This window comes from Vulpes lagopus, chromosome 23 (genome assembly GCF_018345385.1).
Source record: "Vulpes lagopus strain Blue_001 chromosome 23, ASM1834538v1, whole genome shotgun sequence".
NCBI lineage: Eukaryota > Metazoa > Chordata > Mammalia > Carnivora > Canidae > Vulpes > Vulpes lagopus.
In genome coordinates this window covers 40,866,770-40,886,891 of record NC_054846.1, presented here as the reverse complement: position 1 = coordinate 40,886,891, position 20,122 = coordinate 40,866,770, and the positions used below count along the sequence as shown (strand labels likewise).

The window sequence follows — 20,122 nt, the reverse complement described above, 5'->3', positions numbered from 1 at the left end:
AAATTATGTAAAACTACTTGTATAAAAAAATACAAAATATACCAAAATATACTCAAATAGGTTTTACCTTAAATTAAAAAAAAAAAAAGAAGAAGAAGAAGAAAGTAGCTTACTGTTCTTTGGCTAAATTATTACCTAGAATGGAATGTTGATTACTGGTCACCTTCAATTTAGTTTGGCATTAAGTCGTAAACTAGTTGGTGTACTTGATCTTGAAATGGCAGTTGCCATTTTTATGTAGTAACAGTCTCTTTGGAAGTCCTCATGGAATGAAAGCTTGCGCTCATTTTACATTTGTTTGCATTTCACTAATTGTATACCTTATAACAGCAAGCTATTTCAGTAATGTATGCTCACTAGATTTACCAGGACAGTTGGCTATCTGTTAAAAATTCAACAGTTAGCTTTGAAAATATGTACTACATTCCGCCTTCTCAGACAATAAGAGGAAATAGAGGATTTTTTAAAGATTCTGAATTGTGATATACGAACATGGTCACTGGACTGGAAATATGAATATCTGTGGTATTTATTTTGCTCTGCTTTTATCTGTCTGCTTTTGCCCTCAACCTCAGTTATGTTATCTATAAATATCAATATTAATAGTATTTTTCTTATATTTTATTAAATCGGTTAATCCATGAAAAGCCTGTAGAATAGTTGCCAAGATATAATAAGCTACTGCTGTTATTCAAACACGGATTTATTCTCTCCCAGAATAAAATTCTACAATATAAAAACCAACTGTTCATTCCCATGAAATCCAGTCATTGAAATGCTTGAATTTGCAGATACTCCACATTTCTTCCTTCAAAGTCTACCTTTGTAACTTGGCAGCAGTCATCAAATCATTAAAATCACTAAAGGCAGCTCCCTTTAGAGCCTGTTAATTCTCTTCTAAGAGCCAGGCAAAGGAATCCGCACCCAAGGATGTTGTTGATCCTCTTAGTATCAACTTTGAAGAATGAGTAGTGTAAATGGAAAATAACCCAGTGATCTGTCCCCTCAACGATCTTGCCTTTCAGAGCTGAACTTGTGAGTGAACTGAGAGAGGCCATGAAGCCTTTCATCTGTGAATAAACTGGTACATTTCATGGCTTACATTGTCTAAACATGTATAATCTTTCACTTCTATTTTTTGCTGGGCTTCATCGTACTAGTTTATAATTTGTATATATCTTCGAAGACTTCAGAATATTCAGATTGATATTCTCTTATTGATTGCTCTTTTCTTGAATTCATAGGAGGAAGGAAGAGTTTAGGTACCCCTATCTATTCTTTCTTTTTTAGGATGATTAGTGTGAAAATGAGCTCTATGCTTTCCTTTATTTGCTCAGGAATCAGGTTAAGATAATGTAGTTTGAAAGCCTCAAAGAAATATCACAAGATATATGCATACATAGTAAAATAGCAAAATATGATTACATACACATATTTTAGATATAATTACTATCACTTTCTATACATGGATCAAAACATTTTCCAGTTTGAAAATCTTATGTTTGAGAATATTGAGGATACTACTTTAATTACTTTCAAATTATTTTTGTATTGAACACTCTTCAAATCATCCACAGTATCTCTTCAATGCACATGTCACCTACTTCGAACTGCTCTGGACTTACAATCTCCATGAAGACATCCTATGATGCATTTTCCACACATGGACCTTCTGAATTCTTATCCCCTCCAGGGCTTCATTTTTAAAATGTAATCATTGCTTGCATGTATAGAGTTATCTTCTTTTTGCAAAAACTTTGCATTTTCCATGTTAACCTGTTTTCTCTAATTTGATGATTTTTTTTTCTTTCTTTCTTTCTTTCTTTCTTTCTTTCTTTCTTTCTTTCTTTTTTTTTTTTTTTAGGACAGGGATTTGCTTCCTTCAAGCATAGGGATATGCTACTTCCTTTTAAGACTAGTACCCCTGATGTTGCTAACTAGTACACTCAAAGGCACACATCAGAGTCTTCTTCTCCTCTTATCTAATAGGAAATGATTTCCTTCTTTCTTCTTCTTTTTTTAATCTAGTATAACAGCAATGTACTTTTATGTATGTACCGAAGGAGAAAAATGATGACAGTTATTACTCTGATTCAGGCTATATAATTTGATCTCCTCAATCAGAAAAGATTGCAAAGCTGATGCCAGCATCTTTTAGATTTCTCACATGACTAGTTGTTCAAAGATATTTATTTCTGAGTTTATTTTTCTCTATGTGTGCCTGTGTTTTATGTTGGAGCAAGCAACTGCAGCTATTGTCACGGGTCCATCAACAATATTTATTGGTGCCTCTTGTGAGCTCAGTATTTTCTAGAGGTTGATAGGGAAACAGAATAAGTATCAGACACACTCCTTGCCCTGAACACACTGACAATATAGTCAAAGAATTAAGATTAATGTAAAGGACAGAAAGGAAGCAGACCCAAACATTGCCTAACTAAGAAATTTCTTACACTGTGTAGAAGATATAATTTTTTTTTCAGAGATGACATTAAGCCATTGCCTCTGTAAATACTCTACATTTAATTCTTGAACTTGTTTTGATGCAATTTTCTGATGATGGAACTAAATAAAGATCAAAGGAATTAAAGAAATTGATTTAGGTTGCATCGCTTGTAAGTGGCAGTTTGGAGTTCACCCTGGCTCAAAATCTGTCTACCAGTGTCTTGAGGGAAGTTTAGGATTAGAGTAGACAAGGAAAGCTTTGTGGATGCAGCAATAATAATAGCTACGGTTGATTGGGTGTTGAGTGACTGGAACTCTACTAAACATGGTCTTAACTATTTCTATCCATACACCCATGGGATAAATGTTTTGAATCCCTATTTACAACTATAGAAACTGAAGATCAGGGACATTAAGTAACTTTACCAGTGGCCCATGAGTGACAGAGTTGGGATTTGAAACAATGTTCTCTAGCTCCAAAAGCAGTGCTCTCTACCCGTAATGTAGAGATGAATAATTGGGAAATTATTGAGTAGTTTCAGCTAGTGGCCAGAAGCAGAGTATCAGTGATCTTTAAGGAGAGGGCAGGATGTCAGGATATCAGGGTGCATATTGTAAGATAGAGCTCAATAGGAAGTTGAAAATAGCTCTGATGTCTTCAGCTAGGACAACCAACGTGATGCTGGTTACCAACTGAACTGCTGTAGGAGGAACAACAGTAATTGTGAAGGGGCAAAGATCATTTTTAGTTTTAGTAATGTCAATTTTAAAGCTGCTACTTAGATATTTGTAGGACATTGGGAAATCAAGGTTTGAAACCCAGAGAAACTTTCAGACTTAGAGATGAGTAGAAAAGTCAATAATTTAAGTCATCTGAAGTGATTAAGATACTCAGAGAAGTAAAGATTAAGAAAGGGAGCTAAAAAAACTGAGAATGAAAAATTGGAGAGGCAGTAGGAGAATCAGAAAAATGGTATCCTGAAGCAGAAGGGGGTTTTCTAGAAGATGGGCATCAGCAGTGCCAAGTACTTCAGAAAGAGGTCTGATAGAACAATAACTGAAGAGGGTTTTGCAATAAGGTGTGGTCAGCGATTCCATGGGAAGGTTTGTGTGTTTCGTTTTGTACATGGGGGAACTATGAGCATTTTGAAGCTTATTTTAGATAAATTACTGGACTGAATGGAGTAGCCAGGCTCTGCACAACCCCAGGTCGAATTGCAGTGTACATACGGGATAGCCACACTTGACTTCCTGAGCAGAAATCTGTTAGTGTAATAAAAGCAAGAAGCCATTTAATTTCTCTGCTTACAGCAAAGTCTACTCATACTACTCACCATGAGTAAAGAAACCCTTAATTTGTCCCTCTAGTGCAGAGAGCAGTGATTGCTCATCAGCGTGGAGGAATTCAGGGGTGAAAGCCATCCTGCTAGAAGCCATGAGCTACCAGCTATCCTAGTGATAAATGCTCCCTGTGACTGCTGAGAGTGGTAAATATGTCAGAGTCCCTAATTAGCTCAGCACTGGGTCTGCAGAATTACCAATTCCAGGGCTCTGCTTCATTTACTTGGCATTAATACTTTCAGAGGTAAGCATCTTTTTAGTGGGACAGATGGACTCTTATGACCTGGGTGGAAGCAGTGGCTTATTCATTGGAGGGTAGCCTCATCACAAGGCCCCATATGGTCAACTCTCTCAGGGATCTGGGAGAAAAATAGGGGAAGAACCAACCAGAAGGGATAGATCTCTCTCCCTCTCTCTCTCTATCTCTCGTTTTAAAATTCAGCTTTACTGAGGGATAATGGACACAATTGTAGGATATTTAAAGTGTCTATCATATCATCTTCAGTTGCTTTCACCAGTGGTTTGTGGTTTCCGGAGTACAGGTCTTTCACCTCTTTAGTTAAGTTCATCCCTAGGTATTTTATTCTTTGTGGTGCAATTGTAAAATGTAGTTGTTTTCTTAATTACTTTTTCTGCTACTTTGTTATTAATGTATAGAAATGCCACTGATGGGAATCCTTGGTGGCTCAGCGGTTTAGCACCGCCTTCAGCCCAGGACGGCATGATCCTGGAGTCCCAGGATTGAGTCCCACATCAGGCTCCCCTGCATGGAGCCTGCTTCTCCCTCTGCCTGTGTCTCTGCCCCTCTCTCTGTGTCTTTCATGAATAAATAAATAAAATATTTAAAAATAAAAAAAGAATGCCACTGATTTCTGGGTATTAATTTTGTATCCTGCAACTTTACTAAATTCCTTTATTACTTCTAGTAGTTTTGGGGTGGAATCTGTGCATGGGTGTATAGTAGCATGTCATCTGCAAATAGTGACCATTTGACTTCTTCCTTACCAATGTGGATGCCAAGCCATTTCCCAGAGCTAGGCAGGAAATCTTTGAAGAGATTCCTATGTTGGGGAGGCTCTCATCTGCCTAGAGACTTTGGTTATGGACTCCTTTTCAGAATCCAATCATATTGACTTATCTCCCTAGGAAAATGAACATTTACACGTTAAAAAATATCAGAATACTCCTGAACTTACCCTCAAGTCTGGTCAGAAACCTTTCATCTAAAAGATTAAGATATAATCCTTTCAAGTAGTGATATAACCAAACAAAACCTTTAAACTGAAACTTAGCTTTCAGAAGTCTCTGGCAACACAGAAAGAGTGGCTGGCCTGGGGCTGTTCTTCCTGTCTTTGGAGAAAGGATGATTGTATTCAGAATGCTAGGTCCTATAAATCATAGTATTTATGTGGAGTCTAGAGTCTAGACAAGTTATAGAGCAATATATAAAGAATGAGGCAATTCTCCCCAATTATTTTCCCAGTATTTGGCTCCCAGTAGTCAGATTTCAGTTATCAGTATATTTTTTATTGATACTTGGATTGGCTCATTTATTTATAGCAGGTGGGAAAAGGCTAGTGTTGAGTTCTAGGCTCATCTCCCAGAGTAATGAGGCAGGTGGTATTGGATAATGGCCTAGCCTCAGGTAATGCCTGATATCTAAGGACTATGCCTTGGTTCTCAATGTTGGCTGCACATTAGAATTACTTATTACATGAAACATAACAATACCAGGCCAAATTTAAGGCCAATCAGATCATAGTCTCTGGGAGTGAGGAACAGATATTGGTATCTTTCAAAAGCATCCCAAGCAAGTCTAGTCTACATTTAGGGTTGACAGTCACTGGATTGAGGCAAATTAGATGGCGGTATGAATAAGATCAAGGAAGGGAAAGTGGCAGGATATCCCCACCGGTGAGGCCCATGGAATTATGGGAAATCTGTAGCAAATAATCAATGAAGCCAGTTGATTTAAATTCTTGGTTATCAATTGTATTTATAAGCAAGTTTTTACTCCTTAAGAGGGAATCTGCTATAGTAACACAAAATCCTAGATCTGAGGGTCTTAAGGCATAGAGTGATTGTCTCATAGGGCTTTAATGCAGTAGTAATGTTTTCAAGATTGGGACAAATAATACGAGTTATTGAGAGAGGAACTTTACGGAAGAAAAAGCCCATTTTTAAAAGCGGTTATACACTCATTTGGTTCATATCTCAAAACTCACAAAAGGGTAAAGAATGCAAACCTCACTGTCCTCTGTTCCTAGCAGTTCAATTTCTCTGACTTGGAAGCAGTCGGTCTTCTGTGTCTATTAGTTCACTCTTACATAAGCAATGTCCCCTTCCTCATTTTCATACATATGGCGTCGTATAAATGATATGCACACTATCCCACATTTTACTTTTCTCTCACTAAATATTATACTCTGAGGAACTGCTTATGTTTTAACAAGTCTCAAGTTTAGATGTTGCATGCCCAAACTTTCATCCCTTAGTAAAGGCACAAGGCATGTAGTAGGAACTTAACAAATGCTATTGCCAATTTCATCACGCTTCCAGAATAAACCAGCCAGCACTGCTGCACCTGTCTGCTGAAATTAAATTCAGAACTAGTCTGTAAGGGATGTTGCTGTCTTCACCTTAGAACTGCAGTACAAACATGCCTTCGGTGATGTTCTCAGAAGTAGTGTTCAAAAAGAGACCAGATGTATTTCTAATCCTGCCACAAAAAGAGGCAAAAACTTCAGTTGACTCAGAAATTTGTATGTCAACGTCCGAGAAATGACAAGTAGCTTTGACACCAAGCCTTTGGATAAACCAAAATCAAAGGATTAATAAAGCAAATGATTTCTTGCTAAAAGATCTAACTCTAGTGCGTAAGCTTGTCTTAGTCTTGGTAAATTGTTGTCTTTCATTATATTCCATTGAACCTCAGGATGGATTATGTGAGAAGTTGAGACGTCACCTGGTTTTCTAACTCACTATCTATTGTCTCTGGTTGCTTCAAACTAACACACTGAATCATAAGTGGTAGAAAATTATGTATGCAACTTAATCTTCAGGTATTTGTCTCAGTTTCTATGCTTTGCACCATCGCTAAGTACATTATAAACATTAGCAGTTGCTGTCTTGTAAGTCTCTGATATTAAAAATTCACGATCTATAACAGCTGAGCACTTAGAATCCCTGCTTCACCATTGTAGGGATTGCTTTTTGCTTCTATTTTCTGGGCAGCAGTGGACACTTTAGCCTTAGTTTGGGGAAAGGGAATGAGAACACAGGTCAATTTGGTAATAAATAAACAAACCAATTTAAGTTTTTGTTATTGTTACCTTTTAGCCGCATTACTGCTTTTGGTGTGTATGTTTGTTAAAAATCCCTACAATTTTAGAATCTTCCTACTTTTCAGTTGAATAGTGTTTGGGCTGTTGCTCCTCACTGAATATGCAAGTTCTGGAATCAAAGTCATTTTCTCCAAGCAACTCAGCGTGGTTAGTGTGCTATTGGTCATTTTTAAACAGTATTGTAAAATAATAATGCCTGTGCATGCATGCATGCATGTGTGTGTGTGTGTGTACACAAGCTTATATATGTATGGGAGAGCAGAGGAGAAGAGTGTTTAATAAAATCAATAAGCCATTGAGTCACTAAATTCTAAAATAGTGAAACACAGCATCGAATGATCCTGTGGGAATGGACAGATGCAAAAATCTGAACCTTTCTGAGCTCAAGGAATTTACAAAGGAATATGGTACAATTATATACATCACTTCCATTAGTGTCCTAATAGAAATGCTATGTTATCATGATTTTCATGCTAAAAAATATTGATGAAAATGTATTTGCTGTGGGTCAGAATTGCAACAGTAATAATCATATTATTTATAAAAAGGTACAGGAGAGTTTTTATTATTTCTAATAATGTTTAAGCCGTCATTATCATTAGACATAATTAATTGAAGTCCATTATAAAATCCATTAATTTTTTCCTCCATATAGGTAGTCATTATGGTATAGCATTTTGTTATGACACTAATATCACCCTTTAGTGAGTGTATTATCTTTGTCCCATGACACCGGAACTGTAGTGAACTCAATTCCAATTGCCTATAAAATATCTTTCTTCAGTAGAGGTCAAACTACTTTAAAATATTATCTCAGTGCTTTTAGCTTATCGAGGAAATATTGGAAAAGTGATTTATTCTTATTCAGCAGGCATGAAAATGGCAGCATAGACAGGGAAAGTCAATTGCATAAGGTCAGTTAATAAATCATCTTTATGTGGGTGAGATCAAGTTTCTGAAGTCACAATCTAGTACACCAGGGACTGAACAGTGCCTAAGACAGATCGAAAAGGTAAAAGTCAAATGTTTACCTCACTTGGTTCAAAAGAACAAAAGTACTTGTTCATTTTAGACTGATGTGCTCAAGACTTCAAAATTTGTAAGTCAAGTTATGTACATGAGTTGCCAGATTATATCTGGCAGCTTTTTATACTATATCAACATGTTGATTATTCTATTATTATGTGATAATGGAATTAAATTGAAATAAAGTATTTTGGGATAGTTGTGATAATAAAAATGAATTTCTAGTTGCAATAAATTCTTTGGTTTTAAAAATAGTAAGAGAAAAAGCAGCAGGATATAAGAAAGAGGTTATATTTTTAAAAACATAATTACATGAAAGAATATTAAAGGTAGTCATTTAAAAAAAGAAAGTACAAACTAATAATGCCCTATCAAAGATCCAAGTAGAAGTAGATAGTGAATCTAAATTCATGAACAACCTCTTTTTATCCTTTCATTTATTCTTCTCTGTTTGGAGAGACATCTCAGTTTGCCATCAGCAACTTCTTTTCTCTTTTTAACTTATTTATCAGTGTTTCCCAGGTGTGTTTTCCAGAATATAAGATCCATGAGATGTTCATATAGGGAGTGTGGACAGAGAAGTTTAGGAAATACTACATATATAGTAACTCATCTTTTGGGAATGCCTGATGTTCTTTAACACTTTTAAGTATTCAAGAAATGGTCCAAAATCAGAGATCCGTTTTCCTTTATTATCTCAACCCCTTCCAAAAGAATTTGATTGTTTTTATATAACATATATTAACATTCCAGGCATCTTGCTTTAGAATCAAAGGAAAAAGTATCGGTAATGAGATTGGATTAAGGAATGAGGGGATATGGCTGGGCGACCATAGATTTTATGGAACACTTAGAATTTTTGCAGAATCACTGATTTATTTATGCTATGCTCATTTTCTACTTTAAAGAAACACCAATTGAAAAATGCTTTGGGGGAGCTTGGTGGCTCTTTTGGTTAAGCCACTGCCTCTTGATTTCCGCTCAGGTCATGATCTCTGAGCGTTGTGAGATCCAGCCCTGTGTCCGGAATTAAATTGGGCATGAGCATGGAGGCTGCTTGGGATTCTCTTTCTCCCTCTGCCTCTGCCCCTTCCCACAGTGTGCGCTCTCTCTCTCTCTCTCTCAAAAAAAAATTGTTTGTGTCTTTTTGATTATAAAATTGCTAGATTTTTATTCATGAATTTTCCATTGAATATGTAAAATGTCGTTTTGAGGCTATAGGAAACATACATTTGGAAATATCTTACTGAATTTTTTTAAGTCATAAGAGTTGTTTTCCTTGGAATGAGGCATTTAATTGAAAAAAGTTATTGTTCAGAAATTACTGTGATCCCATATATTTCTGTCTTCTCAAACACTTTGAGAATTGTTACTGTCACTTCTTTTTTTAAGATTTTATTTATTTATTTTGAGAGAGAGAGTGAGTGAGCTGGGGGAGGGGCAAGGAAAGAGGAGGGGAGAGATAATCTCGGGCAGACTATGCACTGAGCAGGGAGCCCAATGCAGGGATCGATTTCAGGACTCTGAGATCATGACTTGGGCCGAAGTCAAGAGTCCACCACCTAACAGACTGAGCCCCATTCTTGTCACTTTTAAAAATAATTAGGAAGAAAAGTGTTAAAGTCAGAAATGCATAACAATCATACTTCTCATTTAGTCTATCACCCAAAACAATGTATTTCATTTCTTGGCTAACAGAAGACTGTTTTATGTTATTAATTTGATTGTGATATATAGTTCCTGTCCTTTATCTTTGAGAAAACTTAAGAAGGGAAAAATGGCAAATTGAAAAGCTTTTAGGATGATGTAATGGAGCAAATGGCCTCTCTGAAGCCTGGGCATTTGGTGTGTTTTATTTATGATAGCACATAGGGCTATTTTAAAACTAAGATTTGTTGAGAACCCCACTTTATTAATATCGCTGTGTTAAATGTATAAGTATTGAACTGTCAATGAAATATGAGACATTTTACCCAGTGACATTTTAAATGAATCTCATTGTAGGGGAAGCCTGTGGGAACACCAGATGCTGGCGCTTATTTCCGTGTGCTCGCAGAGCATGGAGTAGCTGCCTTGTTTACAGCGCCGACTGCAATTAGAGCCATCCGTCAACAGGACCCTGGGGCAGCCTTGGGGAAGCAGTACTCTCTGACAAGGTGAACTTGGGATGCACAGGGCAAATTACATTAAAAACTGCAATCAGAATGAACAACTGAACATTGTACATTTTTTTGGCACTGCCATACCCCTATGGAAAGAGCCAAAAGATTCTGAATGTTATTAGGAATGACTGTTCTAAACATAGCTTTGAATTAGAATTTTAACTCTACTGTGAATATGTTTTAATACCATATTGTGTTTATTTCAGTTCAAATCTTACCAAAATACTTCCCTTTTTTAAACCACCAGGCTTATATTTTCCTTAAAGTAAAATCCTGACTACGACTTCAGATGCATTTACACACACACACACACACACACATATATATATCTTTTGAAAACAGAATAGTAGTGTAAATAGCAGGAAAATATTATGTGATTTCATGTGTACAGATAAAATGTGAAAATTATCGTCCAAACTACTGTTGTTGAAAGAGGAGGGGAGATTATTTTTCTCTTGTTTTGTAATAATATGCACTGAATAGTTTAAATATTTCTGCTGCTTTATTGACATCCATTTTAGTTTAATGATAGGTGTATTCAAAGATAATTATAGCAATTTGTATCTTCAAGGCAGTCAATTCGTTTGAACCTCTTTGAAATTGGTCACTGCTATCATAAACTAAAAGAAGGAATTTGAAGTGTCTTCAGGTCAAAAAATGGGTTTGGATTATTGTTTTGAATTTTTTTTTAATTTTTATTTATTTATGATAGTCACAGAGAGGTAGAGAGAGAGGCAGAGACACAGGCAGAGGGAGAAGCAGGCTCCATGCACCGGGAGCCCGACGTGGGATTCGATCCCGGGTCTCCAGGATCGGGCCCCGGGCCAAAGGCAGGCGCCAAACCGCTGCGCCACCCAGGGATCCCTGTTTTGAATTTTTAAGTTAAATGCCAAGTATTATGAATTTTATGTTGTTCAAAGAAGGAGTTAAAATAGATTTCATACTTCGATTGCAGGTGTAAAGCAAGAAGCTTTCAGTTTGGATAGTCAGTAGGTTTGTTTTTGGTCCTTGCCCTATATTTTTATTTTATGAAAAATTAGGTGTGGATTTACATAAAATTTTACCTGTAATCTAGAGAGTACAGTCATTAAAATAAAAGCGCTCATAAAATGAACCTCCTATTACAGTATTTCTACTCACCCCCATTTTGTTCCTTCATTTACTACATTTCAATTTTATTTTTCCCATTTCAGCCAAAAGGATGGAAAAGTAGATTTTGGTACCAGTATCTTAGGCTGTGTATAGTCTCCATGTCTTGGACAGTCCCAGGGAATTTTGAAGAAGCTGAGATTGTAGTTCCTCGCACTGTCTCTTTACTAACAAATGCTTTCTGATAACACTGTGTGAAGTTGTGTGACTGGCAAGCTAAGGTCTCTCTCATTTGCTACATCTTTTTTTCCCCATTTGTGCATGGGTTTTAGATGTTACCCATTACTGTGAAGGCAGGAACCTTTTCTAATTGTCCTAATACATAAAGCGTCTGATAGTACTGAATTCCCATTAAGCCATCAATTTTTTTCAAACTAATACTAAATGAGATTTTAGTGTAAGAGAAATTTCAGGGGATTCCCAGGTGGCTCAGCGGTTTAGCACCACCTTCGGCCCTGGGGTGTGATCCTGGAGACCTGGATCAGGTCCCACATCGGGCTCCCTGCATGGAGCCTGCTTCTCCCTCGGCCTGTGTCTCTGCCTCTCTCTCTCTCTCTCTCTCTCGAATAAATAAATAAAATCTTAAAAAAAAAAGGAGAGAAATTGCAGTAAGTTCCCCCTGGTAATGCCCTTCTGTCTTTAGGCACCTAAGTTACTCATGATGGTGGGCACATATGTTTTTAATAGATGTTTAATGATGTAGACTCTGCAAATACCCTCAATTATTCAAGTTACTACTGTTAATAGATGCACACATTTCCTGATAACCTACTATGTGCCAGGTATAAGCAGTTTCTTTTATTCAGTCATCACAATAAGTAGGAACTGTGATTATCCTCATTTTCCAAATGTGTAATATTAGGACCAGAAGGTTTACAAAACTCTTTAGAAAGAAACTAACTAAGGCAATCTGACAAGGGCTCACTTTTTTTTTTAAAGATTTTATTTATTTATTCATGAGAGACAGAGAGAGAGAGAGGCAGAGACACAGGCAGAGGGAGAAGCAGGCTCCCTGTGGGGAGCCTGATGCAGGACTCGATCCCAGAACCCTGGGATCATGCCCTGAGCCAAAGGCAGACGCTCAACCACTGAGCCACCCAGGCGTCCCAGGGCCCACATTCTTAACACAGACATTCTTCTTACGAGAGGTAAATTAAGAAACTAACTTGAGCCAGGGATTTTTGTTGTTTGTGGGATAAAGGTTTTTACTTCTTATTTATTTGTTGCCTATTCAAATAATACTTTCACTGAACTTCTGTAGCAGATTCTCACCAGTGAACTAAGGGAATATTAGAAAGAGAAGGGATCTCAAAAACCCAACTATCCGATTTTAAAAACAAGATAACCAAAGTCCAGAAGAGTTAAGTTTGGGTTAGAGACAGAATAAAGACCAGGAGTCAAGTCGTTTCACACAACTATACTTTTCGTTTCATATCTACGTTCAGGACTTTTCATATTTACTTAGTGATCGGACATTGACTAGATATTATGATAGCGGACTCATGATTTATCCATAGAGCTTGCTTCTCTCTTCTCTTATAGGACATTTCAAATCATGAAATGGTGTTTTTCAAATGCATTAGATATCTCATCAAAGATTGTTTTGTAATAAATTTGGAGATTTGCCAAAGATTTTCGCTCCCAAAGCAAATTTCAAAAGGTCTTCTGAAATAGGGAGTGAAGCAGAACTAGAAATTCATTTTATTATAGACGATTAGAAGTCAGGAAAACAGATGAGAGGTCATCCGGGGTAATCCTTTCATCTCACAATTGAGAAAATGTTGCCACAAAGAGGTGAAGTGCCATTCCCGGATGACAGAGCTACCCTCTGCAAAGCTGAGACGAGGCCGTACAGTGTGGTATAGTTAAGATTCTCGCTCTGAAGTTAGACACACTGGGTTCAAGTCTACCCCTTACCGGTTGTGTGACCTCAAGAAAATTACACAGCGTCTCTGTTCTGTTTGCTGTTTTTCTTCTTTTTGCTCTCCTCCCTCTCCAATCTCCCTCCTCCTCCTTCCAGAATAGAAGTACAGCGATAGTACAAGAATATAATGAAACTAAAAGGCATATAATGCAGGTAAAACACTTGGAACAGCTCTTAACATAGACTGTCATGGCTGTTATTATTATTTTTTTGCTTCCTTATGTCCTGCTCTTCTTCACCACATCATGGTGATTTATTTTCCCATGATCTTCTAGTTCAATCATAATCAAGTTAGAAAAATTCAGTTCTGCTGCTTCCATTCAATGTATCACAGTACCTAATACTCTGATGCAACCCTTCTTTTTCAGTTGCATAATAATGAGCGATAATACAAAAAAAGAAAAAGCAGAGCGCCAGAGATGAGCTCAAAAATAAACATATCAGGGATTGGAAATAGACTAGATCTGAAAAATAATAAGCATGGCTGAAGGCTTGCTAGGTGTACAAGCAGGCGTTGGCAGCATAGTGGAGACTCAGTGTTCCCCTGTTTTGATTGTGGAGTCAGAGCCAGCTCAGTGCTTGAACATGCAGTGGGTTGTTACACCTCACACATGAAAGGAGATTGATGATAATGGTGAGAGGGTGTTTTCTGGGACTTACAGCAAGCTTTGGTCTAGAGGTCTGAATGAGACAGAGAACAGCCCAGCGACTGGAGACTAAATTAAAGTGCCCACCTGCTGTTCTAGAATAGGATCTGTGATATCCTGAGTATCACTGTGTGTTAATAATTCTGGACCATCACTGTGGCATTGGATCACTGGGGGATAGCTACATCGCCCACAAACCTATTAGACAGAGAAGGTGAACACAGGACAGGGAGCAAGAGATAAAAATAACAATGAAGGACTTCTTTTTCTTCTACTTAAGACACTAGTATAGGAGCAGGGATCAACAAACACACTAATGAAGATGAATAAAGGATCACATTGCTATGGAAACCTGATTTACAGGGGAGGTGACTTAACAAATAAGTGAAAGAAGGATAGACCCTTAAATAAATTGGTGCTGCAACAACTAGCTATATATATAGAAAAAAAAGGAGTTCTCTACCATATACACTACACAGAAATAAATTTCAGCTGGATTCAAGGCCCTATAATTGTAAAACAAAGAATTAATACCTTCAAAAGAAAATGGATAAGTATTGTAATATATTTTAGTAGGGAATGACCATTTAAAGCATAAATCACAAATCATTAAGGAAAATATTGATGAGATTTCCTACATTAAAAGGAACAATCGCCGAGCAAAAGAATAAACAAACTTAAATGATGAATTATTCACCCAGGAAGATATTTGCAACATGTATAACCATTAAACAATTAGTGTACAGAAGATATAAAGAACTCCTACAAATCAATAAGAAAACACACAATCCAATAGACAAATGGGCAAAGGATATGGACAGTCAGTTCATGGAGAAGACTAGGGTAGTCTAAAACATTAAAAGATCCTCAATCTTATCAATAAACAGAGAAATAACGTTTTATTCCCATCATATAGGCAAAAGTTAAAATATCTAACGGTGATATTCACTTGCAGGTTACAAAACAGCAGAATGGTTTTTACACTACTATGGAGACTGTAAAGTGGAAATAACTAGCAATACTAGATGCTCCACATACTCTATATGCCCCATGACAAACCTGTATTAATATGGAGGGATGAAAATGAGAAACTCACAAATGTGACCAACAAACCATGTACTTTGAAGGTTCTTAACAGGTTTGTTTCAAAATGAAACAAACTATAAGTAATTACTTGTATAGTAAAAATGTATTGGAAAATAAATTGTGTACTACAGTGTATTAATTCAACAGGATAGTTAGAAGTGGAAATCAACCAGAACTTCAGGTATTAGCATGGATAAATGCCAAAAGCATAATGCTGAGTTTAAAAAGAAATTGAAAATTGATGGTTTCTCTGACATACAGTAAGAGAACTTTGAAAAATTACAAAAGCCATATTTTCTATACAAATAGTAAAAAAAAAGAAATGAATGGGAATGAAAACCTCTGAGTAATTCTGGTTACCTCTGAGGCTGGGATGGTGAAGAGATTTAAGTAGAGGTTGGAGAGAACTCAGTTGAATCAATAATATTTTATTTTCTAAGTGACATAAATATGACTGATAAAACTAGGAATTATGCATAAAACTGGGCAGTTTGTACGTAATAAGTCCACTGTATTATCATCTACTCTTGTCCTGTTTTTCAGGGAAGTTAGAAATCTCATAATGAAAACGTTCTCATTTTGTTTATGCTCTCGTTTGACATGAAATCTGTGAACCACTTTGGCAAATCAAGGTTGTCATACTGTGGGTGTGTATTCATGAGTGGGAGAGGAGGGCGAGGGTATCAAGTGCACATGCTGTGCTCCTCCTCTCTTCCTTTGGTCCAACAGCTGCACAAACCTAAACAAATAACTTTCCTACTTCAGTGACCACCAATACTAAAATTTAAATGAATAAGAAAACCCACTCACAGAAACAAAATTTCTTCAGAAAATTATCAATCCTTCTTTTTCAAAAACTTTCAGAGATATCCTACATCTGATTCACTGCTCCGAGTACGTGGTCTTCTGAGTCTCAAGTGACAATGACCATATGTCAACTATCTTTGGGTTTGTGATGGGTTGCAGATGAGCAATTCAAATATCCAGCTTTTGTTATTGTTTCTTTTTAAAGACTTAGGTGCCAGTTATCACCATGGTAGTCAAATCAGAAAAGGAAATCATTTAAAGCCATTATTGAAGTGAAGAAGTAAAATTGTAATAATTTATGCAAGATAGAAAAAATACTACATATCTCACTTATTGTATTTTAGTTTTTTTTTAAGATTTATTTATTTATTTCTTCATGATAGAAAGAGAAAGAGAGAGGTAGAGACACAGGCAGAGGGAGAAGCAGGCTCCATGCAGGGAGCCCGATGAGGGACCCGATCCCGGGACTCCAGGATCTCGCCAGAGCTAAACCGCCGAGCCACCCAGGGATCCCCTCACTTATTGTATTTTAAAGCTTACTGCTTTTTCTTTTTCTTTTTCTTTTCCTTTTTTTTTTTTTTTGAGATTATTTATTTGAGAGCGAGAGGGAGAAAGAGAACATGAGCAGGGAGGAGGGGCACAGGGAGAGGGAGGAGCAGATTCCCACTGAGCAGGAAGCCTGATGCAGACTTGATTCCAGGACCCCAGGATCATGGCCTGAGACGAAGGCAGATGTTTAACCAACTGAGCCACCCAGGCACCCAGTTTATTTAGTTTTTTCATATTTCATTGGCCATTTGAAGATTCTCTTTTGTGAAATGTTTATCCAAATCTTTGGCACATTTTAATTTTCTTTTTCTTGTTGATTTGTAAGACTTTTCATAGCCTTTTGGTCTAAGTTCTTCATTAACTATATGTATTACAAATAATATTCATCTTGTGATTTGAATTTATATTTCACTTAATGCTGACTTTTGCTAAAGAGATACTTCTTTTCATCAATATTTTTTCTGTATGGTTCATGCTTTTTTAAGTCCCACTTAAGACATTTTACCTATTCGAATATCAGAAGTTATTCCTCTGTGTCATTTTCTAGAAGCTTTATTGTTTTACCTTTCATATAATCTACATGGTTTGATTTTTGTGCATAGCATGAGGTAAGGGGTCAAGATTCATTTTTTTACTCTGTGTGTATCCAAAAAGTTTTATTCATTTAAATGGCCATCCTTTCTTACTGTTCTGTATGCCACTTTTGTCATAAAAGTATCCGTAAATCCTTCTTTGTTTCTTGCTTCAATTCTGTTTCATTGATTGGCTAATTGCCTATATTTGTGCAACTCTCACACTGTCTTTGTCACTAACAGGTCTTAATATCCAGTAGTAATAGTTACAGCAATACATCCATCTGTTCTTTGCTCTTTAATCTTGACCCACTGTATTTCCACACATGTTTTAGTGTCAGCCTATCAGTTTATACACACACGTGCACACACAGAGACAAAACTAGAATTTTGAGATTACCTTGAATTTATAGATTGATATGATAAAAACAGGTATCTTAATATTGGGACTTCCAAATCATAATTATAGTATATCTCTTAATTTATTAAGGTATTTAATTTATCTAATTAGCTCTTTTGTTTATTGTATAAAAGATATATGTTTTCTTAAATTTATTTTAAGAAATTTTTAATTTTTACTATCAATTACAATTGATATCCAATGTTATATTAGTTTCAGGTATACAATATAGTGATTTAAGAATTCTGTACATTTCTCAGTGCTTATCATAAGTGTACTCTTGATCCTCTTTATCTATTTTACCCAGCCCCCCATAAATAATGGATTCAATTTCATTTGATTCAAATTGCTTCTTAAATTTGTGACTTGATGGCTTTCATTATTTTTATAAACTTTTATCCATTATCCTTTCAAATATTGCTTCTATCTAATTTTTCCCTTCTTAAACATTGAAACTTTAAGGACACATGTAAGAACTTCTTAAGATACTACTTATATCTCATAGACTATGTTTTTTCTCCTTTATCTTTTTCAGTTGCAGTTTGGTTATTCTCTTTTAATGTATATTTTGGGTTTTCAATCTTCTCTTCAGTTGTACGTAAGCTTTCAGTTTCTAAGTTTATATTTTTGCATCTTTTAGTTCAAAGATATTTATTTCATTCTTCATTATAATTTCCAGTTCTTGGCTGATATTATACAAATATTTCATTGTCACATTTAGGTACTGTAAAGTCTCTAATAACAAGAATATCTGATTTTCTCTGTGATTTTTTTTCTGATGTCTATTTTTTCCTTTGCACGTTGGTCATACGGCCTTCTATCTTCATAGACCATTGTGTGTTACTTTGATACTCTAGAGTTGTTAAGGTCCTATGGAGTAATTCCTATTTCAGCACGCAGTTTAGCATGAGGGAAGATCACTTTGACCCAATTAGGGATTTAGCTGACTTGAAGCTAGACTTCAGTATTTAAGAAGGCTAGTTTCATCCCAGTTTCTCCGTATTGTTAGGATATAAATCTTCAGGCATTTCAACTGAAACCTTGAGTGTTTCACACAAACCCCTTTTCCATTGTGGGTCTTGCACTCCAGTTTTCCCTTCCCAAGAAATTGTGATGGCAGGAAATGCTGTTCATTTCCTAAGCCTCTCAGACACAAGTTTTTCTTCCATTTCTCTGTTTTTCAACCACTACTTGCTTTGGCGTATATAAAGGGGGCAAAGCAGCAAGTCTATGTCAGATATCTCTACATTTTTTTCTTTGGGATCTTAATGCTTCCAGTGCTCATTACCCTTGTAGTTCTCTGATACCTTAAAGAGATGTTTCTTTCTTTCTTTCTTTTTTTTTTTTTTTTTTTACATTGTCTAGCTTTTCTGGTTGTGTTTGAGAGAGAGATTGCTGGACAAATGCTGGTAGGTCCTTGACAGAGTGACAAATGCATGTGTAATACTACCACTAGTGTCTTTACATTTTAAAAGTGAATTCTAGTGGGGAGCAAGTGGAGGAAAATAGAATGAAGGAAGGATAGAGATAACCTCAGGGACACTGGTGGCAAAAAGTAATGATGTTCTGTGAACTAGGAGTTGATGAGGCATTGCTGAAAAATCTATTTTTATTTAACTTCTTTTGGCACAAGTGAGGAGTAATTTTAACTTGTTTGGTAGTTTATGGAGCTTGAAAGAAATATTCATTTTGGTTTTATTCTGTTCCTAATTTATTACCTAAAAATTCTTCATCAGAATTTAGCTTTTTATCCATTTCTGTGCAGCTTCCTTTTTATTTGGGACTAAAATTAATTTGACAATATTACCATTTTTTTGTTTCTCTTGGCTTAATTTTCAGCTTCATTTGAGTCTTGAATTCTACTCAATTTTTTATAGAATTGAGGAAAGGAATACAGGCTTCATCCCTATTAATCCCCTCAACTTCTTTTCTACTCTGGATATTGTATATTATAATTTTGTTTACGTTTTTAGTATTATGGGTTTGGAAGTAAATTCATCTTCCCATGTGTTACTATCATCAGGACATTATCCACATATTTGTCCATCATAATCTAGGACAGCACTATCCAAATAAAACTCAGTTCTGCAATATGGTAGGGACTAGGCATATGTGACTGTCGAACTCTTGACAAGAGGATAATCCTATGATGACGTTGATATTTTTACTTTTTAAAATTTTAACTAATTTAAAATTTAAGTATCCACATAGAGCTAGTAGCTACCATATTATACAGTGCAGATAGAAGACTTATGTAATTAACTTAGGTAAATTTATCTCCAGAATCCAAATTACTGCACAAGAATGGCTAATTTTAACATTTATACTTTTTTAAGGATTTTATTTATTCATTTAGAGAGAGATAGAGAGTGTGAGTGGGGAGAGGGGCAGTGGGTATAGAGAATCTCAAGCAGACTCAGTACATTGAGTGCAGAGCTGACATAGGGCTCAATCCCATGACTCTGAGATCATGATCTGAGCTGAAATCAAGAGTCAGTCACTTAACTGACTGAGCCACCCAGGTGTGCCATTATAAAATGTATTTTTAAAGAAAAGTTGTTTAAAAATATTTTAATATGGGGCATTTATCTCTTCATATTAATAAAATGTCAGTCATTAATGAAAAATTTAACTGTTAAGTGATTTTACTATTCTTTTTTTGCAAGCCAT

At 36.0% G+C, this 20,122-nt stretch overlaps 1 protein-coding gene across 2 annotated transcripts in view; it reads left to right on the top strand.

The window, feature by feature from the left end:
• The window catches only part of ACSS3 (acyl-CoA synthetase short chain family member 3), a 143,296-nt gene that overhangs the window by 74,077 nt on the left and 49,097 nt on the right, over positions 1-20,122 (top strand). For both annotated transcript variants that reach the window (XM_041738836.1, XM_041738835.1), the window contains one exon: positions 10,161-10,312. In XM_041738836.1, the coding sequence (XP_041594770.1) occupies positions 10,161-10,312 (152 nt within the window). The remainder of the gene's footprint in view (positions 1-10,160; positions 10,313-20,122) is intronic.